Source organism: Colius striatus, chromosome 10 (assembly GCF_028858725.1).
Source record: "Colius striatus isolate bColStr4 chromosome 10, bColStr4.1.hap1, whole genome shotgun sequence".
Classification (NCBI taxonomy): domain Eukaryota; kingdom Metazoa; phylum Chordata; class Aves; order Coliiformes; family Coliidae; genus Colius; species Colius striatus.
In genome coordinates, this window is record NC_084768.1 from 31,202,295 (window position 1) to 31,229,825 (window position 27,531).

The 27,531-nt window shown below is 50.7% G+C and overlaps 1 protein-coding gene across 3 annotated transcripts in view; it reads right to left on the reverse strand.

Moving 5' to 3' along the window:
- The window catches only part of PTPRF (protein tyrosine phosphatase receptor type F), a 390,398-nt gene that overhangs the window by 35,923 nt on the left and 326,944 nt on the right, over window positions 1-27,531 (reverse strand). For 2 of the 3 annotated variants that reach the window (XM_062004246.1, XM_062004245.1), the window contains exons 13-20: window positions 24,239-24,432; window positions 17,621-17,647; window positions 15,216-15,333; window positions 12,380-12,958; window positions 11,643-11,740; window positions 6,034-6,287; window positions 5,238-5,328; window positions 1,577-1,789 (exon numbers count right to left, since the gene is read on the reverse strand). In XM_062004246.1, the coding sequence (XP_061860230.1) occupies window positions 1,577-1,789; window positions 5,238-5,328; window positions 6,034-6,287; window positions 11,643-11,740; window positions 12,380-12,958; window positions 15,216-15,333; window positions 17,621-17,647; window positions 24,239-24,432 (1,574 nt within the window). The remainder of the gene's footprint in view (window positions 1-1,576; window positions 1,790-5,237; window positions 5,329-6,033; window positions 6,288-11,642; window positions 11,741-12,379; window positions 12,959-15,215; window positions 15,334-17,620; window positions 17,648-24,238; window positions 24,433-27,531) is intronic. The other variant, XM_062004247.1, reaches the window with a different exon arrangement.

Below are 27,531 nucleotides of genomic sequence, written 5' to 3' on the forward strand. Positions count from 1 at the left end.
GTGAGTGGATGAGCCAGCAGGCTTGGGGCTCCCTTACTCACAGGCAAGCAGCTACTCTCTGAGGAAGACTACCCAGAAAGGTCAAGCTGCATTAGGTGTGGGGGGAAGCAGCATGCTGATCTGTGCAGCAAGGTAACACCTGTGCCTATTTCCAAAGCTTTTGTGTGAGGGGCAAAGATTCCTACTTTTGCAGACACACTTTGGAGATGTCTCCTTCCAGGAGAAGACAGAAGCACATCAGGACTGCTACCCCAGTGGCAGTCCCCAAGGCAGACAGTGAGGTGCAGGTGCCCCTGCTCTCAGAAATGCTGTTTCAACCACACTCCCCTTTGCTTTTGAAGAATGGCAACGTTATGCTGACCTGCTGACACTAGAGACATAGCAGCAATTTCAGAGTGGGGGAAAAGGTGCAGAGGCTTGGCCAGAGCACCTCATGCTTCAAATGGGAACGGATGCCAAGCAGAAGGGTGGCCCCTGGGAGCAGGGTGTTAACAACTGCTGGGTGGTTGTTTATTGGAGGGCTGTGGCAGATCTATGCTAGGGAGGAGGTGATGATGATAGTCTAGGATCAAGTCATTAAGGCCATCTCTTCTTGAGAGGGACTGCCAGGATAGCACACCTTCAGGCCTCTGCCTTACCTCGCTGTTAACCTGTAACTCCCCTTCCCTCACCAGCGTGCACACCTCACCACAAGAACACGTGAGCTGGATGAGTAATGAAGAACTTGATCAGCCCTAATGAGCCATTACAAGCAAATGAGGCTGAGGGAGGGAGCCAACCAAAGGATTCTGTGCATCTCTATTATTCCCATTACTTACCGGCCACTGCTGCTGCCACCACCACTGCTCCTGCCCCCGTGTTTACAGTCGGACACTGATGCACAGGTTTCCCTGCTGCTCCCTGCCTATTGCATCAGCTGCTCCCTTCCCCCTCACGTGCCCAGGCCCGTGTGCCTGGCTGTGAGCCGCCACAAAGGCGTTGCCCATTTGCCTCTAGCGAGGAGAGACGCGGGAGCGAGAATCCCGACGCAGCAGGCGAGAGTGCAGCTCTGCCCCTCTGACAGCTGCTCTGGGGGGCAGCTTGGGTTCTCCACACACCATCTGCAGGGGAGATTCTGGCCACAGAGGAGCCTGTGAAGGCAGCTTTGCAGGGGAGCACCCTGTTCACCACAGAGCCTCAGCAGCCATTGTGCAGGGCAGGATTTCAAGGGGCTGTTTTCCACAGTCACTCGAACCAAAGCAGAATGAGAACCTGTCCCATCTCAACCACGTGTCAAGCTCTGCTCCGGGCACAGCCCAGCAAGCCACAGCCAAGCTTGCATAGAATGCTTGTGTTGACACTGCCCTCCACTCTCATCTGTTATGTCAAACATACGTGCCACTTCCCTCCAAAAACACCATCTATCAACTCAACTCCCACGGCTGCCTCAGCTTGCTGTGACCAGCAATGCAGCCTTACTCTCCTCTCTTCAGAGAAAACTCCATCATCCCAGCTGGTGGTAATTGCTGTCCCTGCCCGTGCCGGGCTCGCCTCAGCTCTGCCAGGCCAGGCTGTGCCCCCTGCACCAGCACCTTACCGTGTCTCCATCCTCCAGCGAGGCCAGCACGAAGCAGCGATAGCTCAGGTCTTGAGACAGGGGCTTGTTGTAGAAACCTTTATAGTTCTTCTCGTCTCCCAAGGTGAAGGTCTCGGGCAGCACATCCACTTGAGCAGCAATGTAGGGCTTGAGCCTGTCTGCTTGGCGTCGCTGGCGCCTGCTCTGACTCCCTTGGTTTATGGCCTCCAGCAGCTGGGGACAAACGAGATGCATCACTATTGCTTCGCCCAACGTGACGCCGCCTTACACTGTCACCTTACCGGTTGTAGGACTCAGTGGAAGGGAAGGGAGGTGAAGATACCAGGTTAGTTTTGGATGTGGCAGCACCTTATTGACTTTCTCTGCAGCTGGGGATGCTTAGGCTTTGCAACTGGGGTTTCAGGATCTCAAACCAGAGGGGTGCGTTATCCCTTTAGGCATTGCTGTGGCACCTGCCTGCAGACCCCCACCGCAAGCACCTCCTCCAGGAGCCCAGCTTTGGGGCAGTCCTGAGCCCTGGGAGGCTGACAGGGTGAATGCTGGGGCTGGGACAGCCTGGCTGCGCCTGTCACCCTGAGTTAACATATCCAGTTCTGGGCTCCTCAGCTCAAGAGGGACAGGGAAGTGCTGGAGAGAGTCCAGCGCAGGGCCACCAAGATGCTCAGGGGACTGGAACATCTTTCATACAAGGAAAGGCTGTGGGAACTGGGGCTGTTTAGTCTGGAGAAGAGGAGATTGAGGGGGGATCTTGTTGACATTTATAAATATCTAAAGGGTGGGTGTCAGGAGGTTGGGACATCCCTTTTTTCTATAGTAGCCAGCAACAGGACAAGGGGTGATGGGATGAAGCTGGAACACAAAAAGTTCCACTTAAACATAAGAAACAACTCTTTCCCTGTTGAGGTGAGGGAGCCCTGGCACAGGCTGCCCAGAGGGGTTGTGGAGGCTCCTTCCTTGGAGGGCTTCAAGACCCACCTGGACATGTTCCCGTGTGACCTGATCTAGGTGACCCTGCTTCTGCAGGGGGGTTGGACTGGAGGATCTCTAAAGGTCCCTTCCAACCCCTCCCATTCTATGATTCTAGGTTTCTATGATCCCAATGGACTGTGAGGGAATTGGGCCACGTTCTGCAGCACAAACATCGTTCTGGACAGACACTCACACCCTCCCTGGACACTGGATGTGAATTACAGCTGATGCTGATGTACAGGGAAGAAGTGACATTTGCTGTGCCTTTCCCTTCCATCAGTGCCTTGATATTTCACCTGCTGCTGGGTTGCAGGCAGAGCTCTGTGCAAATCACAGCCCATGATAACAGATTTCATGGGATGATCAGAGTAAAAATGGCAAATTTCATAGTTAGCCACAAATTCATGAAAAAGGATATAAACACACAAAAATTCAATTACACCGCTAAAAGAGACTCTCAGATGTTTAAAGATGGTTTTTTTCCTAATGAATAAAACCGAATATCAGGCCTGGAACAGAAATTTTAATTTAAAAATGGAGAAAGAGGCATGAAATACATTTCACACCCAAATGTATCTGTGCAGCACTGTCAGGGCAGGCAGGGAACGACACTGGGGCCAGGGCAGTGGTGTGCACACAAAGCCACACTGCTGAGCTGAGCTCACTCTCTCTGAGGAGGAGCAGCTGGGTAAGGCACCGTCAGCTCTTTCCCCTCCACCGTCCATCCTTGCCCTTTTATGAATGCTCACGTTGGGGCAATTCAGGAAAGCTATAGCTTGTCTTTGCAATATCACCAAAAAAAGTGGGAAAAGGATGGAGATGTCTCAGTTTCACAAATATCCTTTTAACCACAAGGGGAAAAGGCAGAAAGACAGTCCATGGAGTTTGCTCCCTACACACATCTCTTGTATCTCGGCTGAAATAACAGCTGAGCTCTTTGGGGCAGAAAGCACAGCTGTATGTGCATGGGCATGAAACCATAGGGCTGCAGCTGAGATTGAGGTTGCTGGATGCTGCTGCCTCTTGCATATGTAACACATACCAAAGGAACTGTATGAACAGAATGCAAGGCTTGCAATTAACATTGCCTGTGCAAAATGAATTCAGCTGCCTTACGTATGGGCATTGTGTTCCAATCCCTGACTGCATGGTCACATACTATCTTTTCTGCAACTCCCCTGCTTTGTTCAATACACAGGACAGGCAGTGCTTAATCAAAGAGCAGCTATTCCACATTTTGTTTTCTCCTTTGCATTATGCAGCCTGAGGCCTTGTTTATTGCTTACTATTCAAATCCAGCTCTGAAGACAAAATTAATAATTTCCTCATGGGCTTTTCCATGGTGCTGATCACTATAATATTACAAGTGCTTCACAAACAACCATCTATCTTCCCCACACCCGTGTGAGGTGAGATGAAGGTGATTATCCTAATTTTACAGGTGGAGAACAGACGTGCAGGGACATTAATGTAACAAAAATGGCCACTAATTTTGAATGTCAGGCTGAAAAGACAGTGTCTTGTTTTGTTTTTAAAGAAACCTTAGCATTGTTTCGTACTACTGACTGTATCCAGCACCTTATTGACTTTCTCTGCAGCTGGGGATGCTCAGGCTTTGCAACTGAGGCTTTGGGATCTCAAACCAACCACTCCAAAAAACACAGAACACGCAAGACAGTGGCTGCTAATGAAAACTTTGGTTTACATCATTTGCCTGGGGCTGGGTGAAAGAGAGGTAGAAACCAGTTCTCTACCAGCTAAAGCTCAAGACCAAACCACCCTTTCCCATCCTAGCCTTTTACTTGTGCCATGTTCCAACCTTCTGCAATGTAATGACGCAGGAGACCTACAGTTGATGGTTCTCCATCACACAATTGTGCTTCATGTGCAGAACAGACCCACCTATACACGCCGTGAGCTAAGACCCCATGGAAAACACTGTGCAACCACCTAATTAAAGATTAATGACAAGCAAGGGCTGAACTACAGTTTCTAACATGTGGTAATTTCTGAGTGCTTCAAGCTTGCAACCTTATTCTCATCGTGGGCCATTCTGTGTGTGATTTCTTAGAGGATGGTGTGTGTACAGGGAACAAAGAGCTCACAAACCCCGTGTGTGGGACTCTCCTGACACCCACACGTGTACCACACTACTGGTGTTGGAGTGCTCCTGCACAGAATAAGCAGCATCTTGGGGTAAACAGGCTGCTGAGTGCTGAAAGTCTTTAATAAGCAAGTGTGAAGGGAGATTTGCAGGTTTTGTTAGATACCAGAGCAAACTCTTTCTCCAAGCTGCAGGCTTAGATTGTTTCCAGAGAGGGAAAAGCCTCCTGACAGAACAGCTTAATAAACTGGAAACAATACCTTTCTCTCCTAGCTAGTTTTCGAAATCAGCAGGGTTGCTTCAGCTGAAAAATGCTGCAAAGAGTGTAAAACCCAAGACAGGACCTGTCCTGGTCAGAACTCTGAGACATTCCAGTGTGGTCTCCTAATGGGGCACATTCTGGGAGGTGGCTCCCTCTCCCCACACGCTGTCACCAGCCAAAAAAAAGAGGCAGAGTAGACTGCATGTCCCACAGCCCCTCATCTCTGAGGTACAGCCTGCACCCGTGCTGTTGCTGGGAGGCCTGGGTAAAGTGTGCTGGGCAACCTGGGAGCAACCTCCACCCCAGCACCTGCTACAGACTCCTACCTGGTCCAGCTCCATCTCATCAGGTGTCCGCCACCGAGCAGTCGGGTTGCTGGTGCTCTGGTCCGCTGGCACAACCACGATGTAGTACCACCTGGGAAGGAAGGACAGCACAGGCACTGAGCCTGAAGTCACCTCTCTGGCCAGCAGTCACTGAGCAACACGCACCATGTGCCTCCCAAGGACAACCTGCTCCTTTCCCTGCCCTCTAAGCAGCAAAAGGGTTCGGTAAGGAAGGGGATGGTTTTCCAGCTGTACCAGAGAAGACAATACTCCCGTTAGCACTCATTAGGTTAATGAAGATCTACAGGCTGCGCTCCAGAGGGTGGGGTAGGAGCTGCAAGAAGGACATTTATATAATCAGATTGTAGCAAGAACCCAGGGGGAATTCAGCTTCAGCACAAGGATACCACAGTAACGAATCAAACTTCCACAAACTCGCTTTTTTAATCTCCTGGAGGCTCTAGGCATTATTTATTTAAAGGATATTATACAGTGTCAGAGAAAGTCCCTCCTGATCCTCAACTGTGTTTTTTGCTGGCAGCATCTGGAGTATACCCACCAGGGTGAGGGCAAACTGTCAGAGAATTGTCTTAATTTTATTGCATGCAAATATTTGCTCAGAAAGAAGCAGCAGCATGATCCCACGTTACAGGTAAACGCCTGGCTCTGTACCACAGCCTGCTCGCAAATTTACTCCCAGGTTACAAAACCCACAGGTTGGCAAAGGTCTGCCCTGCCTTTCCCCCCTCATCTGCAGCATCCCACCCTGCCTTCTCCACCCAGGCACGGCACCTACCTAACTGGCACAGTGGTCTGGACCTTGGGAAGGCTGAGTGTGAATTTTCCCTCCTGGATGTACTTGTTTGTGGCGATGGGTTTGCTTTGCAACACGTCGGGAGCGGTGCGGATGGAGACGAGGTGCTGGAGCCCCCCAGCACTGCTCCCACGGTTCATCAGCACAAAGGAATAGTCCGTGTCTGGCTGGAGGTCACTTATGAGCTTCTTCATGGAGTGGCCATCAACCTCCACACTCTGGCTATTGTACAGGATCTGAAACGGGAAAAGGACATGCTCATGCAGCCGACAGCTGCTGATGAAAACTCACGCTCAAAATAGCAGCATTAGAGATGACAATTTGGCTCTGGGCCCTCCCTCAGGTGGTTCAGCTACTGTGCACTTCATAAGCAGCCATACATTTTCAGTTAAAGAACCAAAAGCCCCAGCAGAGGGTTTTGCTGTGCTCCTTGTGCCTTGCAGCGCTGGAGCTGGGATGGGGGAGGTCACCTCAGCGGCACCCGGGTGGCCGGCACCAGTGGTGAGGCTGGTGGTGCCACACACGCTGCTTTTCAGCGCCAGTTTGGGGGGAGGAATCCAGATGGCTGTGCTTTGCCCTCGCGTGGAGATGAATGGGGCTTTGTTTCTCGTCTCACGAGGCTACAACACACAATATGCTTTTGGTGTAAAACCCCGTCTGCTTTAAATCTGTGTCACTCCTGTGTCTCTACCAGCTGATGCCTGATCGAATGGGCGATGCAGAGCATCCCCCTCCCAGCGAGGTGGCTGGAGGAGGTTACATTTCTCACCAATGATCTGACAAATCCTGCACAGGGCTCACGAATTGGTACCCGAGACAGGGGCTCTGCAGGTGTGACACCCCGTTGCCATGACAACAGCTGCTGGTGCCGTGGCAGCCATGGGCAGATCGCTCTGCCTTTCCCTGCTGTGCTCTCAGTGAGGGGCTGCTGGGCAGGCCAGGGCAGGACAGAGATTTCCCCCCTTGGGCCCGTTGGCCCCTCACCTAATGACACTTCTCAGTGCCCTGCTGCAGATATGTAGGGCCCTCATCTCCCCCAAGGCACAGCGGCCATGGGCACCACTGTACTAACCACATTAAAGAGCCCATCTGCCCTGGAACCTCAATCCTGCTCCTGCTGGAACAACCCCTGTACCCCAAAACCCTGGGCACTGCCTCTGCAAAGCCACAGACTTAGACAGTTCCTGGAGACAGAGACAAATGGGGTGCAGAGAACCAGAGAGATCAGAGGTTGTGCCCCAGCTGTGACAAACCAGCTGGTTTCCTTCCACCGGGCAACTGTCCAGTGTGGCAGGGGAGTGCTGGATGCCTGATAGTGATGCAGAGACACAGCATGCCAAAAAGTGGCAATGGCAGAGCTGGAGCATGTTAAACCATGGCAGCTATTACGTGTTACAGGCAGAGACCATACAGTAAAACGTGCTCTTTCCAACAGTGGCCTTGAGAGAGAGAAGACAGCTCTGTGAAAGAAAAATTACTTGAAGTAAAACACATTTTTCACCAGCTGAGCCCGCTGCTCAAGCTGACACAAGCAGCAAGGGAGGGACCAAACTTTCCTTCCAAGTCACCTTTTTAGCAGGTGGCAAAAATCTGCAGCAAGCTGCCAGCTCACTGTGACAAGGGCAGCTGATTAGCACTGCTCTAATATTTAGTGCTGGAGCGGGGAGGAGGAGGGAGGCCCTGGAAAGAGATCTGAAGGACAGCAGAGCACAGGGATCAGGCCAGGCCTGCAATTTGCAGCTCTGCTTTTGTATTATCCAAGCGGTGATACCCACAGCACGCTGCTTCAGGTCACTCTGCACGGAGGCTGGGAGAGGAGAAGAGCCCCAGCTTCTTTTTGCTGCTGAGAAGAAGCTCCCAACAGGTAATGGGGCAGCAGTGAGGAGCCAGCAACAAAGAGATGCAATTAATCTCATTTGTTGACACACTTCAGTCTTCATGGATGAACTGCAAAAATAAGTACCCAGTACCAAAATAACAGAGGTTGCAGTGATACAGCTCCTGCTGGCTGCCCTGTGTGCAGGAAAGGCTGTCAGAGGTAGGATGGTTGGAGGGAGCTGTTCTCTGCTGTGACTCCTCTTATTTTCTCCTGGGCTTTAATCCCTCCCCCTAAAGACATGTGTATCAGATGGGTGCTAAAGTGAATGAAACAGGTAAAATGAAGAAATGCTTATAGTGCTGGAAAATCAGACATTCAGTTGGCAGGTTTCACTCTGCTCTGACACAGAAGTAGGCACAATAAACACAGGAGTGCTTAGACAAGTCATCTTAGCAGCTTTCTTGTCTGTGCCAGCACTACCCCTTGCAAGGACATTGCAATAGTATGGGTCCAGATATTCCACAGGAGAGGAAATCAGGGGGTGTCCTGGGGGAGCAGTGGGATCGCTCTTCATACGCTCCAGCACAGACCTGAGCAAAACCAAACTTCCAACGTTAAGAGCTATGCTGGAAGGATGCAAAGCCCACAAAGAGTTCTGTTGCCTCTCAGATGAGATTTCTCATTAGGAATTCTTTCCTCATAAAGCTACTACCAATTGCTTCTGTGTGTGCTCTAGGGAAGACACTCGCCCACCGACTGCCTGCACATGAGGCATCTGCTGGGGATATCGTTGATCTCCTGGAGCAAGAGGAGGCAGATGAGATGGCAGGCACTTCAGAGTTTCCCTGCTTCCTCTGCACTGGAACTGGCCACGATTCAGCCTTGACACCAGATGATGCTTTTTACTGCTATGCACAGAAATTTGTGTCCAAAGACAGTGAAACAGGCATTTGCAGCGCCTTCCCGAAGCACTCTCCACTATCCCTGCTTTTCACAGCTGCTGCAGCAGTTCTACGTGCCTTTACCTGCCATAACACATTGTCTTCTCAAATGTCATGCACCATTAGTTAAGGCCTCCACACAAACCTTACAGCCCAGCAACAGCCATTCGTGTGCTGCTGAAGGTGCCTGGGAGCTCGAGCAGGAATGCTACTTACAGGTTACATCATGGCCCACTGGTAACTATTTAAGTCAGCAGCAAATTTGACCCAAGGGCTCTGAACTGCCAAACATTGCTGACTAGCCCATGGATTGCTGTAAAATGTCATTTGTGCTGCTGTTACCCACAAGAGCAGATTTGCAAAGCTAGGTGGGACCAAATGTCACTGCTGAAAGGTCTGCTGCTTGATTTCGAGGCAGTAAAGAACATATTGAACTAAAAGATGAAAAGGCACACAGTGTCTAACACTGGAAAAGAGAAAGACTGGATGGAGAAGTAGGTGAGGCTGCCTGTTTTGTGGGCAGGCATCGTTAGCACACTCCATGGCACACCCTGTGAGAAGGCACTGCCCAGCATTCTCAGTGGCCATTTCCAAACCTGTAGCATAATCATTTTCAAGTGGTGCTGTTCCTTCTCCCATTTGTACAATACCTTGTGATGCTGCCTTTAACCAATACATCCTCTGTCCTGCTCTTAAGTTGAAGAATGTGTCTCAGGCAAGTGCAGTTTCCCCAAGGAGAAGGTTGTATCTATCTTGCACTTTCCATGAAAGCTCCAGAACAGCTCCCTGCAAGCTCACTGGCATAGAAATGCAATAGTGCCTCTGATCCACTGTAACTGCTGGGCAACATTCAACAAGGGATTTATCCTCTGGACAAGAAGGAGCCGTGAACATTCCCCAAGGAGAACTCAAACCTTCATTATTGCTTTGGTAGCAATGAAAATTCCTGAGGTCTCAGTTCACCCTCTACTAGAAGAAAAGCACCAGTCCTGCCTGTGCCTCACTATTCATTGTCAGAACAATACCTACTTTAATTAAATCTGTTAAAAGTAGAATATGACACCCTTTGGGACATAGATTTAGCATGAGACTGTTTATCAAGTGTAGATAATACTAATTGTTCCCATGGAGATTTATCTGCTATGCTAGTTAACAGTATTAGGCTCTGGCCTCAGCTTTCCCATGTGCCTGAATTAGGGGAGAGAGATGAACCTTGCTTATACAAACACAGTCCTGAAGGTTAAAGATTCCTTTCGAGCGGCACAATCAACGACCCGAAGCTGACCCTCTTAGCTCCTGGCCTTGACTCATGTGTGTTTGCAAGTCTGGGAATACTATTAGAAAGTAGACACTATTAGAGAAATATCCTTGTAACGCTCCTGTTTGCATGACTGGTCCTCAGCCAGCACGTGGCTAATGCCATCTGCTCCTGCGTCAGCTCGGGGTTAGCCCGCAGCAGGGGCAGACCCTGAGTCACTGTCTGTAAGCAGCTACCAGGCTGAGACAAGGAGATGAGGCATCAGCATTACTTCCTTGGCTCCCAGCTACCTCTAACCACTCCACCATCCTTATGTGGTAGTAATGCCTCAAAGGTCAGGCTGTCCCTTTCTAGCAGTGCGCTGTCAGAGACGTGGGCTTTGCACAAGAATAAGGCAAGATGAAGCAGAGCGGCTCTTCAGCAGAGAGCAAACTAACGGGGCTCTGTGAAGTTCCTTGTGGCCAGATATCTGAGCACTGATCCTAATGCACCATGCATCTGAGAAAGCTTTGAATACCACAAAAGCCTTGTCTGCTTCAGCTAAACTCTGCATGTTAACAAGTGCCTGCTATTGATCACGGCAATCCAGATTCAGGATTTAAACAAGGAGAGTTAGCAAGAAGAAAGGGGAGGTGCTCACACAGTTTGGTGGGGTTGTTCTGAAGTAACTAATAAAGGCAATCCAGATGTCTGAGACAGGACACTTTGCAGAGGGGGTAATTTTGAGTTTGATTCCCTGTCTGGTTTTCAGACCACTTTGTCCTGGTGAACTCTTGTGAATAAACCACGTTTGTAACTTTTCACGCTCCAAGCCCGAGTCAGGCATCAGGACAAGCCTGTGCAAACACTGCCATGGAGCTGCAATGGCCAGCCTGGCCAGAAGGCCCCAGCCGAGTGATACCAGGTAACAAGATGCTTGAGAAAGCTGCTGGAAGAGTGAAGCACTGGCTGGGAGTGTGTGAACCACCACTGCAACCTCTCATGGGGAACGCATCAACGATGGGGGGACGTGAGGCCAGTTTCCATCTCCCTTTGAAAGGGCCATTAATTCAGGGGTGCTATCAAGGAGGGAGAGAGGGTATTTAGCAGAAGTTGTCACGGTCAAGGTGGGTTTCAAGTACTGTGATCCCTGAGACATCCCCATTCTCTGGCTGTCTCTGCCCAGCACATGCCTTCACCGTTCGGCGTTGCCCATTGGTGTGCTTCAGCCAACATTATTCATTCCTGTTTTGCTACCATGAGCCAAGTGCTTACTGGCTATTCCATAACTGAGCAAATCAGAAAGAAATCAACAAAACTGTAACACCTTCTGATCTAAGGAGAGAGGAGGGAAGGCAAGCAGCAGTGTGCTCTACCATGTGCCACGGCTCACGCATGGGTGCTCAAAAGCAACTACCTAACCTGGGCTTGGAGATCTGAGCTCTACAAGACCCCAGGCCACTGGGGTGGCGTGATTCTGCTCTGCTTTTGTCTGAAAGCCTGAAAACACCATGTGGCAGGTCAAGATGCCGCTTTCCACTGTCCTGCTCGCTGCCACAGGCAGAGCTCCTTGTCCTCTGCATCCTACCCTTACCTTAAAAGGCACTGCAGATTTATAGGAGTCAGGCACTTCCCAGCTCAGCAACACAGATGTTTTCATGACAGCATTGACACGGAAGTTCTTAGCAAACACTGAAATGAAAAACAAGACATTTGAGCACTGTAAGGCCAAGTCAGGAGGGAGCCACGCAGCAGCTCAGCTCCAAGCCCCTCTTTGTCTAATTCAGCAGCAGAGGTCAAAGAGTTCAGCTACAGCAGAGCAGTGAGAGATGAGGAGAAAAGAGCAGCAGCCTTTTACCAAGTCTCCAGTCTCCAGTGGAGTTTTGCTTTTTGACTATACTTGCCAGTATCACAGAAAGGGAGCTGTAGGCTGAACTACAGCCTTCTTCTCTCTCCCTTCCACCCACACTCTCTTGGCCCTTTGCCATGATCAAAAGAACAGTGGTGCTCAGGTACTGGATCTGCAGATGATCCTACCCATCCGCCTGCTCCAGTTCAAGCAAGAGCCATTCATGTACAGATGAAACATCAAAGTGTGCCTGTGGAGCAACAAAGGCAATTGAGCCACCACTGACGCCCCTCTCCCCTCCAATGGCAACTTTAAGGAAACCTTCGTCGAGCCTCCCCTCACCGAACTAGCTTTAGACCAGGGAGCCACACAGTACCTGATCTCATTACTGAGAGCAAAAGAGAGCGTAGCCTCGTGAACCGAAGCAAAGGCCCCTGTCCTGGAGGCAGAGCTTGCTGTCAGGGCTCGTTAAGGGCACTTACCTTGCTCAACAGGCATGGTCCGGGACTGGATGCTGGGGCTGAGCGGCCCAACCCCCTTATTGGTGCGGGCCCTCACTTTGATGTCGTAAGTGGTATCAGGCTTCAGATTCGTCAAAGTGATACTAGTGTCCTTGGTGATGTTCACCAGGTCCTGCTGGCTGTTTATGTCCCTGTACACCACCGTGTAGTTGACGATCTTGCCATTTCTTTCTGCCAGTACTGGGGGGTCCCACGCGACTTCTGTGGTGGAAGTGGTGAGACCCACCACGCGCAGGTTCTGCGGGAAGCCGCTCGGCACGTCTTCCACGGTAGTGATCTCCTTCTCAAACTCTTCTCCTGGGCCGGCTCTGTTCTTGGCAGACAATTTGAAGAGGTACGTGGCCCCCTTGTGCAGGTTGGTCACGGTGTAGTGATGGTCTCTCTTCCCGAAGTCTATCGTGTTCATCTTTTCCTCATCAAGACGTCTGTACTGGAGCCGATAACCCAGCAGCTCCCCTACCATCTCCTTGGGTGGGTGCCACTGGATGAGGGCTGTGTTCATGGCTGTCGTGCTAATCATCATGGTGGGCTTCCCCGGGACTGCAACATAAACACACAATGACCATCGGTAGCCTGGCAGGAGGGGAAGGAAGGGTCGCTTCCGTGCCGCTCAGTCCGTGAGGATTGAGGAAAGTGGGAAAGTTCAGACAACAGGGTGAAGAGGACGACAGACAATTCACATGGATAGAGGCAGACTGACCCTAATCCGCTGGCGAGGGAAGCTGGAGCCAGCCAGCTCTTGGCTGCCATTTTCCCATGCGCTGCCATCTAAACAGGGAATAAATTCAGCCACATCCAGCCCCAAAATTCATCCCCTTTTTACAGGAAAGGTTTAAGGTACCTCAAAGCATCATATTTATCTCAGAGAAGATCTGAATCCCGTCCTCCCAATCAGTGGTCTTCAGACACTCCAGCTAGTGCCCAGTATCAGGCCACGCTGGCCCCGGGGCACTGTACCACAACAGACATGGAAGCCCGAGTCCAGTGCCCTAATCTGTCTGGAGGCAGACAAATTTCATCCTGAAGCCTTGCAGCTTTACCATCTGCAGAGGCAGCGAGCAGAGCTGGGCGGGCTGTTTGCCATCAGAACACATTTTGGTTTAGCTGATGAGCAGACTCGTGATGTCAGTGTCGATGTGAGAGGTGAACACAAGCGTTCCACAGGATTTTTGCTTATGCTGCACAAGTCAAGGGGTGCTGCTGTCACTGGTTAGGAACTGATGGCTTTAAATGGATGGTTTAATACCTTCATTTCCTTCAGTTAAAAAAAACAAACAACAAAGATGTGTCTTCACATCAGCTCAGATTTGTAACCAAATCAACTGATAGGGAAGATACTCAGGATCAAAGGCATGGGGCCACTGATAACGAAACCAAAAATGGGGCTGCAGCCAAACCTAGTTAAACACCCTCGCACAGCTTTGAAATGTATGAGCCCACAGACGAGCCCAAGAGAAAAATGAGTTTGACAGAATGTGCCTCGATTTTGCCATGAGAGGGCGATACCAACACTCCCCTTTGAGGTCAAGCCTGCAGACAAGCCTGTACAAAGGCAGCTCTGGGGGTGGTTTTGTAGGTATTTAAGATGTCCAATTACATTTCCACTGCCAGTGCTGTCCTCCTTGCACTCATAATGCAATGTCTAACAGCTGTTAGTATTAAGGGACACAGTATTTCCAAAGCTGATTCCAAATATTAACTTTAAACGTACATCATACCATGGAAAGACCCACTGTGCAGCACTGAGATGGTTAGGAAGCTTTTCCTGTTTATAGGACAGCTGTAGCAATTTGATGAACAGAGCATACATCATGGAAAGGCACAAGGGAGACAGCATTTGAGACTGTGACAGTGGAAACTACCTCTGGAGCTCCCCATATGCAGCGCGGAGGAGATGGCAAGCTGTTCCTTGTTTAAAAGCACCAGGAACAAACACTCTCAGTTTGCACAAGCTGCATTCCCATCATAACAAGTGGTAAATACTGTTCCTGCAGCTGGTGTGAAGAAGCAGCAGGATTATCGGTTGTGAGACGGGTCTAGTGAGTGGAAATCGCGGACAAGACAATGCCAACTAGTTGGTGCCACTGTCAAAGGCAAGCTTGACTGCATCCAGAGGAGAGCACCTGAAGAACTCCTGGGTGCCTCTGCTCCAGGCCGAGGCTCCTGGGTTGCACTAGGCACAGGGTACCAGTCTCTACTGAGATAGCAGAACCAAAGTGGCTGGGATCACCAGGACCTAGAAGTTGTGTCTGCAGCGCTCCTATGGCGGGATTTGTTGCATTCCAGATTTTACCACGGCTCTAGGAGCATCCAGGCTCAGCTGTGTCAGCCTGGGGAGGCAGCAGTAGCAATGGCCGGAGGGGGCAGCTGAGAAGCAGCTCTGAGGAGCCCTCTGTGCCAGGGGGCACGGCAGTCACCGCAGGAAGCAAGAAATGGCACTCGCCTACGGCAACAACGTGAGGATAAACCGTGACTCCAAAGCTGAGGGAGGGCCTGGACTTTCAGGCTTCCTCTTCCCAGGTCTCTGGACTACGCAGATGAGCTCAGACCCATGGGTTTCATTGCTCTTTCATGGGCCCTGGCAGCGTCTGTCCATCTGTTTGCTGCACTTGACTCAGGTGATCCAGTGGCAAAGCCTGTAAGTAAGGGCTGGAGATGACAAGGGTATGTACCTCTGCGGCGCCTCCAGCCCTCTTGCTTCCTCCTGCACAGGTGCCTTGGCCATACTTCCCATGCACCTCTGGGGAGGTTTTACCACCACCCCTCCGACGCTGTGCTACCTGCTGCCCACACTCACCTGCCCCTGTGGTGGTGATGACCTTGGGCTTGCTGCGGGCACCATCTCCCTTGGTGGTGTAGGCAGCGACCGTGACGGAGTAGGTGGTTTCTGGCAGCAGGCCTCCAATGACCGTCTCCTGGGAGCACGTCCACGAGGTGGAGAAAAGGCAAAGGAGAAGAGCAAATACTTGTTACTGGGAGTCAGTAAAAGGAGGGCACTGGGGTCAGCGTCTCCAACAGCAACACGCCGACACACTCGCTGCCTTGCACTCAGAGGCTGCACCCAAGCACACACGTCTCGCACGGAGACAGCAAATGACAATCGCTGCCACTGCAACGCTCTCCTGCCTGACTTCAACCCCTGCCTCTAACACTTGGCTGTCCCAGGGACCCACCAGCACCCCGTGTCAGTGACTGCATGCTCCCACAGTCTCTGCCAAGAGGGAGATCTGCTCCAGAGACGGTCCCACGTGAAGCCAGAAACATCCTGCCAGAGCAAGCTTGAGAATAACAAGTGTGGAGCTGTGAACCAGGGCAAAAGCCAGTTCAGCTGGCTGCGGGAAACCTCTTGGGGGCTAATTTGGGGATCTTTAAAGTTGTCTCTTGCAGCAGAGCCGCGGGGAGCAGCACGGGCACAGCAGGCAGAGGCCTCGGGCACAGAGCACCTGCAGCGCTGCGTTCACCCTCCCTGCCAGGCAGTGCTGTGAGGATGGGATGGGGTCAGTGCCAGGCGCTGGCAAGACCTGGAGGGAAATCCCTGCGCAGTGGGAGGTCTGGGTGCTAGCACCCTTGCATGCTCTGGCTTCCTCTGGGCAGGAGGAGGGCATGGCTCAGCACTTCAATTAGAGATCAAAGAGGGGAGTGCCGCTCCTCCCTCCTGGCCTCCGGGGGCAACACGACTTGTGCCAAGCGTGGCTGGCCAGGCCTGCCAACGAGCAAGCACAGAGAGCTCAGCAGCAACCAGCAGCTCTCCGTGAGCTCAGGACAGGTAACCTTCAACTGAGCTCCTCTGCAGCTGCTGTGAAAGGGACTGGGGCCTTTAGTATCAAGAACCCATCAGGTCACGGAGCATAGAGACAACTGGGCTAGACTGGGAGCTGGGGAGGCTTTTGGGAAGGAGACGGAAGCCCCAGAGTTGGTTATTTACCCTTTCAGACAAGAAGACAAGTAGAGATGGAGAGGGTTAAGCTGGAGCTGCTGAGGACAGGCAGCACGAGCACTGTTACAGGCTGTTCCAGGGGTCCAGTATCTGCCTGGGGGATCCTTGCCAGCTTTGGGGGTTCGAGGGGTGCCTGTGGTTGCTCTCAGAGCGCAGCCAGTCTCCCATCACTCACTCGCACAAACACCCACATCATTAAACCTGCCGATTTCCAGTCAGTGCTGCTGGTTCAGGTTACCTGCCCAGGCTTACTCATCAAAATCACCGTGTTACCATCGCGGAACCAGCCAGCCCAGAGAAAAATCAACAAGCACCAACAAGAACCCGGCCAAAATCACCGTGTGAACCAGAGTCCGATCCCAACTCCGCCCCTGCAGCAGATCCTGTGTGCGGGTGAGCGGCCGCACAGTCCCACCGGTGCCAACGGCCCCGCGGGGGGAAGCACTCACACAACCACACAACCTGCAGACTCTGAACGGCCCCAAAGAGAATTCACTCCTCCCAAATCCATGCAAAGAGAAATTCTCACGCAAAAGCATGCCACCGGGAGCAAAGCAAGCCAGCTGGGAGGAGAGGGGAGAGAGAGAGAGAGAGAGAGAGAAGGGATGGATGAAAGAAGGTCTGATTGCATAATGTAAACAGAGTGCTGTCATGACAAAGCCACTCCGAGCGAGAATCCTCCGTATGAAGCAGGAGGAGAAGCGCATCGTGCCAGGGAAGCTCACAGGAGGGCACGTAATTGAATTGCTGACTCTAAAAAGGTCATTTTCGAGTTGGTTCCTCCAAATTTGTATTTCAAAATTATGTGGGAAAAATTGGATTTAACTGTTTGAGTGGGATTGTTTTCTTATTACTATCTGCTTTTCAGCCAAAGGTCACGGTTGAGAGTGTAGGTTATTCTTCACCACTACAATCAATGTGGTGTAAAGATTATATATCTAATTCTGCTGTGTAACTCGGTGGGCCAGCTACTGCAGAAAGTAGGATGCACCTCCTGAGTCAATCACTTGAGCCTGCCTAAAACTGCTCTGCAGCAAGCTGGAAATACAGATTATAGGAAATGTCAATTGCTTTTCTGCATTTAGTAGCAATCTAAATGCCAATTTTCTCTGGATTTGCTCCTCGTGGAAGGTTTCACAATGTAACTCTCCAGCCTCATTAAGGGAGTGAAAGGGATGTTTTGACAGCACTGTGTCTACAAAATTCACAAATCGATTTACCAAACCCCTCTTTTCCAACCTGGAATACACACAAGTGGTACTTACATGGTCGACGGAGTCCTCAGCTCTCCACTGACGGGGGAGAAAGGAAGGAGGAGAGAAAAATGGAGACACAGAATTTTAAGGGGCGACGTGTAGGAAAGGGATGACGACGATGACAACAGCAGGGGTTAGCAGGACTGGGTTGGTGGGATTACAACACTTATACACAGAGGGGTCACTTGGCACGGGCTCTGCCAGGGGAAGAAATGGCACAGAGCAATTTTCTACATGCTGCTAGCCTGAGCAGTAGGTCTGAGGTCATTCACACAAACGGGGGGCAAAGAGCTTCCTTCTCATATGGATGGAGAGGTCACCACTTCTAACTTCTGCAGTCCTTTCCCTGTCTGGCTTTGTACTTTGCACTTTTCTGCCCCTTGCATGTGCAGAAGCAAGAAGAGACAAGTACCAACAAGGCTCTGGGGTTGGTACAGGTACTGCTGCCCCACAAGTCACTCACAACAGTTTTGTGGCCTGATCCCCAGTTCCTGTCCTGGTGATCCTGCAGCCACCATCTCTTGCTGAGAACCAAAGACTGCGACATACAAAACCCAGAGGGGACTCTCTGCAGGGAAACACCAACACAACCTTTACAGAACTCTATCTACAGAACTCTTCCTCTATCATTTGTGGGAAAAAAAACCACTCTGGGAAGCTCAGGAAACGGAGAAGTGCCATCTCTTGTAAGCAGTGCAAGAGAGGCTGAGATCTTACATGGAGCTCCACACTCAGCTGCTTCTCCCCAACAGTGCTGCATGGCTAGGAGCAAGGCTCCAACTGGTACATGGACCAAGGAAAAGCATCTCACTCCCAATCACACCAACACCAAACGGCACACACTCATCTGGCAAGAGCAGCCCTGCAGGTTAAGACTTCTACACAAACCATTTCCCAGCAAAAGCTCACATGGATTCCCAGCTATGGCAGCTCAAGAAGGGCTCTGAAGAGCACACACAGAGGTTTCTGGCTGGATTTGGGCTTGTAAGGCATCAAAGTTCCACTGGGGTGGTGAGACTGAGCAGACCTTGGCTGCTGCCACGCACGCCCGTAGCGCTGTTCTTTGTGGTTGATGCACTAAAGGAAGGTTTGCAGAGATCACAGCAAGCTCTCTCTGCCAAGGTGATGTGTTACATCTCAGGTTACTAAACCTGCCTGGAGGAAGCACCGGTAGATAGGTTCAAACATAGAGATGAAAGTGCAAGATAGGCATTATTGCCCCTGACTCACAGTGTGAGCCTTGGCAAACCTTGCTTCTGAGCCTGAGCTGCCAGCTGTGAAGCAGTGTTCAGATACTGATTTCCTTGGGACTCTGGGAAGCCCAGCTAACGCTGCTGAAGGGCCTGGGAACCTGCAAGTGCAGCAGAAGTACTAAATGGTATTAAAGCTCCAAGTTGCCTATTGTACTCAGGCTATTTGAGGCGGCTTTTACAGGCTGCAGCCCATCACAGTGGCAGAGTACTCTCCTCAGCAGTAAAATACATGGCTGTACCCTTCAAAATATTTGTTACTTTATTCCCTAAATCCAGAAACAAGCACCTATTGGAGAGACATTCCTCTAAGATTTTATTACAGTTCACTTATCTGCTGCCATGAGACTGCTATAGAACTGTCCCCCTAAACCATTTCAAACTTCAGTTTCAGTGAAGAGGTCAAGTTGTCCCTAAAGACTTCCTATAAAGGCAAGGCTCTCGCTTTGATGGTCACTAATGGTCACTTTCTACACACATCTTGGTGTTTTGTCCAGTGTTGCATCCTGAGCTCAACCCAAGTCATTGCTGATGACATTTTGCCCGTGCCAGCCAGGCCACATCGTGGTCAACAGCAACACACCGTGCTCTGATGATCTAAAATCTGGCAAAAGCCTTGCCAGAGGTAGGATACAAGGCTTGGTAGCTCCTTCTCCCTGAAGTACACTTGTGCTCCAACTCCATGCTCCTGGCGGACGGGGCCACATGGATGGTGCCACCCCAACCCGGTTCCACGCAGCAGCAGGTGGCACCCAACTGCAACCATCAGTGGAGCAGCCCTGGGCTCAGGAGGTGCCTCACAGCCTCTCACACCATGGCAGGGAGTTTATCACCTCCCAGGATTTGAGACCAAGCATTTAACGTTCAAACTCTGCTCGCTCTTATGTTTCAGTTGACTTTAATTTTGCATCAGATCAGAGTGCAAAGAAATGCCTTGAGACCTCTGCTGGAGGAATAGCAGTGAAAAGCCAGGCCTGCATAAACACCCTGGTATAAATTCAGTTCCATTATGAAAATATCATCTGCAGATCAAAACATTTCTATCCTTAACCTAGCTCATTTGCTTCCTAACAGTTTAAGGTTGGTCAGTAAGACAAACTGATCTAAAAAGCCCAGGAGCTGTCATAAAAAGAACTCAGAGAGTGGTGTGTGCATGAGGCAGGATGGCTCAGGGAAGTGCTAAAGCTAACAGTGTGTATTTATGGCAGCTGCAATGCCTTAATGTTTCATTTTACACTTCAACACCGCGCAGAGCAGTCACGTCTCACCAGGGAACCACTGTTTTCCCTGACCATGGCTCTTGCAAAACACAGACTCAAGCCCTCCTAAACAGCCCAGCTATGGGAAGTGGATATCGTGGTTTTCCTGAAGATCCTTCTCCTCTCCATTTCGGTGACTGTGGCACAAGGGTGGAACTATGGCTCTAAACTCTGGCGCTCAGCTGGTGGGATGCAGAGGGGTCCGAGGGCTCCAGAACTTTACCTCTGTCCGCTACTGAAATGCCTCTTGGATGATGGCTTTCAGTTTTGTTCACCTTACGAAGCAGAGCACATCCCACCTCCATGCCAGACTCTTACCTAGAGGAGTACACATGCACAAGGAGTTCCAAATAGGTTCAGATAAAGATCCTTGACTATCACCCCAGCGAAAGAGTGAGGCTGTAAATTCCTCTCTGTTACGCCTGGGGAGGACACTGCTCACGGCAAATAGGAGTCTCTGCTTCCCCTTTCTCCTTTGATCTCAATTCAACAGCTTCAAGTGCTTGCTGTTACCTTTTCCTGCTCTTCTAGAGCAAGCTGGTGGGACGTGCGCTCGGTCACCACGCTGGAGGGAGAAGTGCTGCTTTTGAAGACCACACCATCTCCCCGTTAGCCTGCAGCCTTTCTTGTGGGCAGCACACCTCTCCCCTGCCACAACTCTGCAGAGTGGGAGGAGGAGATGGCAGGAATCTCTCCTCCACAAAGCCTGTACCCAGCAGGTATACTGTGAAGCTCTCTGTGGGCAGGCAGGCTGGCTCTGCAGAGGGCTGTAGAGCAGTGAGCGAGGCTAATGTGCACGCTGTGTCCCCAGAGCGATGCAGGCAGCAGGCTTCCCAGCAAGCACGCTCACATTCCAGGGCAGGAGTTGTTGTCAGGGCCACATCACAGCATGGGGAGAAACTGCAGCATGGGGAGAAACTCTCCCCTGAAGATGTTCCAGTCTGGACAGAGGATAAGCAGGCTGGGAGCAGGACACAATCCGTAACAGCCAGATTCAGGCAGAGTCTAGCTGCCTGTTTTGGAAAGAGCAAACAGGACTCACACTTGCACAGGACATGAATGGGAATGCCTGTCCTCCCCTGGCCCTGCTGCCTCCTTTGTGCCCGGTGCTCCGGACTCAGCACTGCTCAGCACCCAGCTCATCCAGGAAGGGATGGAGGGGATCAAGCCCATTGCTCCTCCAGACATACTGCAGCTGCCCAGGGACTGGGGGCCAATGAAAGCTGGTGGGCCCCTGCCTTCCCCTGCAGCACCTATCGTGTGTGCCCCACCACCCTGCTATGCCCTGCTTCCTCTAGCTGGTCAGGACTCAGATGAGAGAGGCAGAGTGCCCTTGACTCCTTCCAAAGGCACGGTCCTGGTGCTTGGATGCCTTGTGCACAGGAACCAGGAATAAACCTTCTGCCACTGCCCACCACAGGACGTAGCTGAGCCATGACAGGCAGGGTCTGTGAGCATGGAGGTATCTCACCCAGCTCTGTGGGGCTACACATGCTCTTCTCCCTGGGCACTCCTCCACAGGGCATGCTCACATTTGCTTGTCCATCAGCCTGGCAGTCAGGAGGTGAGAGCTCAGACTGGAAGGCACGGAGAAGTCTGATGGAGGTAATCAGTCACGGGCACAGCCACAGAGAGGCCTCAGCTCCATCACAGAACCTTTGTAACAACTGATTACTCTCCATAGGCAGGAGACTGTAAAATAAGAAGTGATCTCTCCAGCACCAGGGCCCCCGCTTCTCTGCTGATGTTTCAGTCCTTTCCGCTCAAATGGTTTTGAACACTCAGAATCCGTGTTATCTGCATAGCTAACATCTCCTTTCCCTTTCCTCCTCCCTTTCATCTTCGTTTACTCTCTCTGTATTTCTCATCTTCAATCGGGAAAAGTCATGAGTCAGCTTTAATATCAGAGTCTTCATACCATCTGCAGGAAGCAGATTACGTGGCACATACCTATTCAAAACCAGCAGCCAGCCTGGCTAGGCAGGAGGAGCTGCTCTGCCCACGTGTTCACAGATTTCTTCTCTGACCCCAGATTTTCAACCAGTTTGGTTCTCTCCTTGTGCACTGGTATAAAAGTTTATGGATGTGTATGAGGACCGAACTGTGGCTATATTCTGGCCATCTTCATCCCGTGACCTTCAGGGACAGGTGTTTTGGTGAACCTTTTTGTTTCCTTCCACAGAAAATAACTCTTCTAAGACTACTCGATAAAGTTTGAGCTGGCTGTTTGCAAAGACACGCACTGCTGTACTGAAAGATGGCAGCTCTTACAGGGTTCTTCAGCTTCTGGAGCAGATGTATTTCATCACAAGTAGAGGTCATGCCTGGCTTCTCACTCTTTCAGGAAATAAAGATCTCTTCTGCCAAGTCAGTGAAACCTCTTCCCTGCAGGGTCATTGTTAGTTTTTCCCAGGAGTGATATGCCTCTTTCAGAGCAGTCACTTCCCTGCAACTCTCTTTTGGCCTCCCATCCAAAAATTACCGTGTCTGAGCTCAGCACCACACACACCAGAAGAATAAAAAAAATCACAGCGACCAAGAACTTTCCCATATAAATTCACCAAATGTGAAAGACTGGTAAGCACCAGGAAACTTCAAGCAGCTTGCTCCCTTGGTGCACACATTCAAAGTAATGCAAAATCCAGCACTCCTTGGGAAGTTTCTGGCTCTGGCATCCTCATTTCTGCACATTAGCATGGGGTTTCTCTCTCTGAAATGCATGAGTAAGGAGTGAAACCAAGAACTGGCTGGGCAAGCATAAAATATTTGAAAACACCAACAAGAACAACATTGCCAACTTTGCCCACCTACGTTCTGGACCAACCCATTAACTCCAAACTCCAGCTGAACAACACAGCATCAATTGCTCAAACAACACAGAAGATAATATCCTCCTGGAATATAAGTAAAGGGCAGTAAGCAGCTTTTCTAATGATTAAAATAAAACAATGTCTGAGACACAAACAGAGACGTGCCCCAGACAACACTGCAAGGACCCTCAGAGCATTTTCTCTCTTTCAAGTTTTCCCCTTCCTCATTATTAGTGAGTTTTATCCTTCAGAATATGAATGGGGAGTAAGGCCACATCAGTGCACTGCGCTCCCCCCACTGACAAACGTATAAATGATTCACAGCTGTGTTCAGGAGACAGATCAATTAATCGTTGCAGCTCTCCAGTATTTATATTGGGCATCATTCAAGCCAGCCAGCTCTCAATCGATTACTCGTTGCTTCCAACAGCACCAGATCCTGTACTTCATTTATACCATTATCTTTGTTGAGAACAGCGTGGGTCATCCAGGACGAAGGACCCTCGCTCCAAAGGGCAGTTGTATTTCATCACAGACAGGGCACTGAAAACTTCCATAGACCCTGGGAAGGAGGCAACTATGTGTTGATGGGCTGATCAGAGCGTATAACCACATCTGGAGCACCATGTGGGAACATGGTCTCAGCTCATAGGCGGTGAGGTATCCAGGAGATCGCATGAATACGAGCAGACTGTTGTCAGGGTTTGCAGAGGGCAGTCATTTACAGGCTATGGGGGTCTGCACCTCACTTTCCAACCCCCAACCCTTCTAGCCTTTTGGTTTCAGCTACGGTTTGGTTTCAAGAGGAAACAGAAGATCAAGTCCTTGCCTTACAAAAGCAGGAGGGAAGGGAGGCTTTGCTAAGCCCACCCCATGGTGTCCCAGAAGCAGGCAGCACCCTGGTGGACTCTGCCAAGAGAGCAGCTTTACCCTGAACACAGTCAGCAACGTGAAAGAAGCAGACCCAAGGCTCATTTATAACTCTCCAACAGTTTATAACCTGTCTGGCAAAACACAATTTGCTCCAGCTCGAGCCTGCACAGGATGTGGCAGGCAGAGAGTGGTAAATGTCAGACAAGGGCTAAGAGAGGAGCACCGTCCAATACACCATCTTTCCTACAGCAATCCTTTCCAGATTGAACTTTATACCCATTTGTGAGCCACAGTTTAGAGAGCAACTGCTCAGGCAGGGCTGAGCCCCACACTCTGGAGCTGCAAAAGACCAAGAAATACTTGGACCCAGCTGGCCCAGCCCTCTGCAGAGAGGGAAGATGCTGTGCTCGCCAGCCTGCGGTCCCCACACTGTACCTGTGCTTCCGACAGCATGACGTCCTTGATCACTGGCTGCCCTCGAGGCTCGTTGTTTTCCAGCTTCACGTAGGTGACCTGGTACCCGCGGATCTGCCCGTGCTGCTTGTTGGAGATGGGCAGCTTCCAGCTCACCCGGATGGCAGTCGAATTCACAGACTCTACCTCCACCTTTCGCGGTGGGGCACTGGGCACTGCAACACACACAGGACAGACGGTTAGCAGGTACCACACAGCTGCTGACAGCCACCTCTTACTCCTTTTGATAGAATCACAGAATGGTAGGGTTGGAAGGGACCTTTAGAGATCATCTAGTACAATCCCTCTGCAGAAGCAGGGTCACCTAGATCAGGTTGCATAGGAACGTGTCCAGGTGGGTCTTGAAGCCATCCAGGGAAGGAGCTTCCAAAACCCCTCTGGGCAGCCTGTGCCAGGGCTCCCTCACCTCAACAGGGAAAGAGTTGTTTCTTATATTTAAATGGAACTTTTTGTGTTCCAGCTTCATCCCATCACCCCTTGTCCTGTTGCTGGCTACTATAGAAAAAAGGGATGTCTCAACCTCCTGACACCCACCCTTTAGATATTAATAAGATCTCCCCTCAGTCTCTTCTTCTCCAGACTAAACAGCCCCAGTTCCCGCAGCCTTTCCTCGTATGAAAGATGTTCCAATCCCCTGATCATCTTGGTGGCCCTGCGCTGGACTCTCTGCAGAAGTTCTCTGTCCCTCTCGAGCTGAGCAGCTTTTCTACCTTCCCTCCATCTCACTGCAAGGACAGCCCTGCTGCCACAAGCTCCCTGTACCTACCCAGGAGGTCACACTGCAGTTTTTTAGTGGAACCATACCCATGACCCCTTCCCAGCACCCAAGCACTTTTGCTTCTCTCAGTAGGAAAGAACATGACTGTGATATGCAGGAGAATCTCTAATGAAAGCCGCTGTGTTCTGGATCAGACTCAAGGTCACTTTATCCATCTCTTGTCTCCAGTAGTAGAGGAGCACGAAAGAAGAGAAGGATATGGCAGAATATAAAGACTAGGTAGCCACTGGCAGCTCAGGGTGCCCTGTGGCAGAGGCAGAGGTTTTTCAAGGCTTCTCTGCATCCTGCCTGTCACACCTCCCCTCAGATCCCTCTGCAGACACCTAAAGACACCGGTAGAGCCGGGTGCTGGGGCTGCCTTGCAGGGAGCCCCGCTACCTGCCACCAGCCAGAGCACTCGTGCTCTTCCCCTGCCACGGCAAGGAGTTAATGAGGGGGAAAAGCACCATCCTAAAACAATAACCCAGAGCTCAGAGACAGCAGCTGCTGAACTCAGGCAGATAAAAGGGCCCGTGGGGATTGTGACAGCTCTGGGACTGTGTTTCATGCACGGCCAGCCGAATGATTTTTGATAATAAAATGAAAAATTACACTGCCCAGAAAATATCAATTTTCTTGCAAGGTGAGGCCCGTTTAAAAATGTATTTATACCCTATTTACCATTTGGAAAAATTACCTCCTTATTACTTTTTGCTCTTGCATTGACTGTGACAAAAATGTCAATGCTAAAAAATTAGCCTCTCCCTTGGCTCCTGGAGCAGAGGGCATGGGCTCCATCCTAGCACTTCCACTGCAAGACCCCTTCCACCCTCCACTGCCTGGGAAAATCCAGGGGTTTGGAACCCTGTACGCCCCAATTCTCAACACAGCAAGAAACAATCAGGATTAGATAATTAGGGATGGATAGCTGACAAGCAGACATAATGAATATTGCTGTATCAACCAACTAGATGGGAAGAAGCAGCTACCCAGCAGGTAAGCACAGTTTTTAAGCCGCAGGGCAATTCATTATTTTCCCCAGATGTCCTTCTTAATTGTAGATAATTAAATAAAATAGAGAAAGGAGGAATGGAGCATTTTAGCACCACGTGGCCAGCTCAAGGTATGAGGGGGCTGTGCTTGAATAGTTGCCACCTTGTGGCTGGAGCAGCCTATGCTGTAATCCACAATTCACTTAGTGCAGTCACCTTGCACAAGCCACAGGGCTCTCCTGCCCTAGCAGGACACCTGCCCACACACGCAGTTGGGAGTCCAAGTGAGAAACAAGATCCTCCCTGAGAACCAGGCAGAAGCTGTGTGTCAAGCTCTGCTGGCAGGAGAAAGGTGGGAGACCTCAGCTGGACATGATATACAAGGATGTTGTGGGGACACAAAAAGATGTGGAGGTGAGCAGATTGCAGTGTTTGGAGGAACACTACCCTGCCCCTTCACGGGAAGTATGTGCTGCATCTGAGACACAAAAGGGGAAAGTACAATTTGTTTTCAGATCCCAGTTTAGCATTTCTCATTCCTTCATCGTGGGTATCTACTGAGCATCAGCATGTCAGAGAGATGTGAAATCACTCCTGACAGCTAAGCCGGAATGTCCAAACACGGTGCCCAAAAACTAACTGAGAGAGTTTGTTGCGACATTTCTGGGCTAGCAGCTTCCCCTGGGCTACTGCTCTGCTGAATGAGAACTGAAGCAAACAATACAGGCAGCGGGACACACACAGATGTGTTTGCCAGCCCAGGAATGCAGTCAGCAAGCATTCCCAGACGCCACTCTAGAACCACTGAGACACGGGGAACAGTGGCAGCCTGTTTAAGGGAACTGTAACATGTCTGGTTTCAATTTGCTACACTGACTGGGCAATGCAGAGATCATCCGTCCTTTGCCTGGATGCTGCATCACTTTCTTCTCCCATTAAATCTGAAGCTCCTGGGGTCAGCATGAAGCCATGGAAGCTCCCACTGTCACCCTGAGCTCTGGCACTTTGGAAGGAGACGGCTTAAGTCATGGTGACATAACTGACGGCCTTGCTAATACAAAACAATTTCTCTTTAAAGCTGTCGTATCCAGTGAAGTGTTCTGTACGTGTGATATTCTGACTCTTGAGTGCAAGAGCAGATTTATATAAGCTGTGGCTTGCCTGGAAGCTGGGGCAGGAAGCAGCTTTCCTACCATATCTACAAGTTTCAAATGGATTGCTTTTCCTCTCTTTAGTTTGCTGGATTTCAGGTCAACGAGTAAACTTTAAGTCCTGATCTCACAATATGAGAAGCTTTTCCTTCAGTAAAATGGGAACCACCGCCAGCAGCAAACACTAGAAAGCCAAAGTGTCCTGCTGACACACACAGGACCCTTGTGGCACCATAACCCATGGCCTGGAGGCAACCATCGTATCAGAGCAAGGGCCAGCAGAGCAATTCCCCAGCCCCACTCCGGGGTAACTCTGGAGACCCACTCCCTGGAGCAGCTGACCGAAGCACTGAC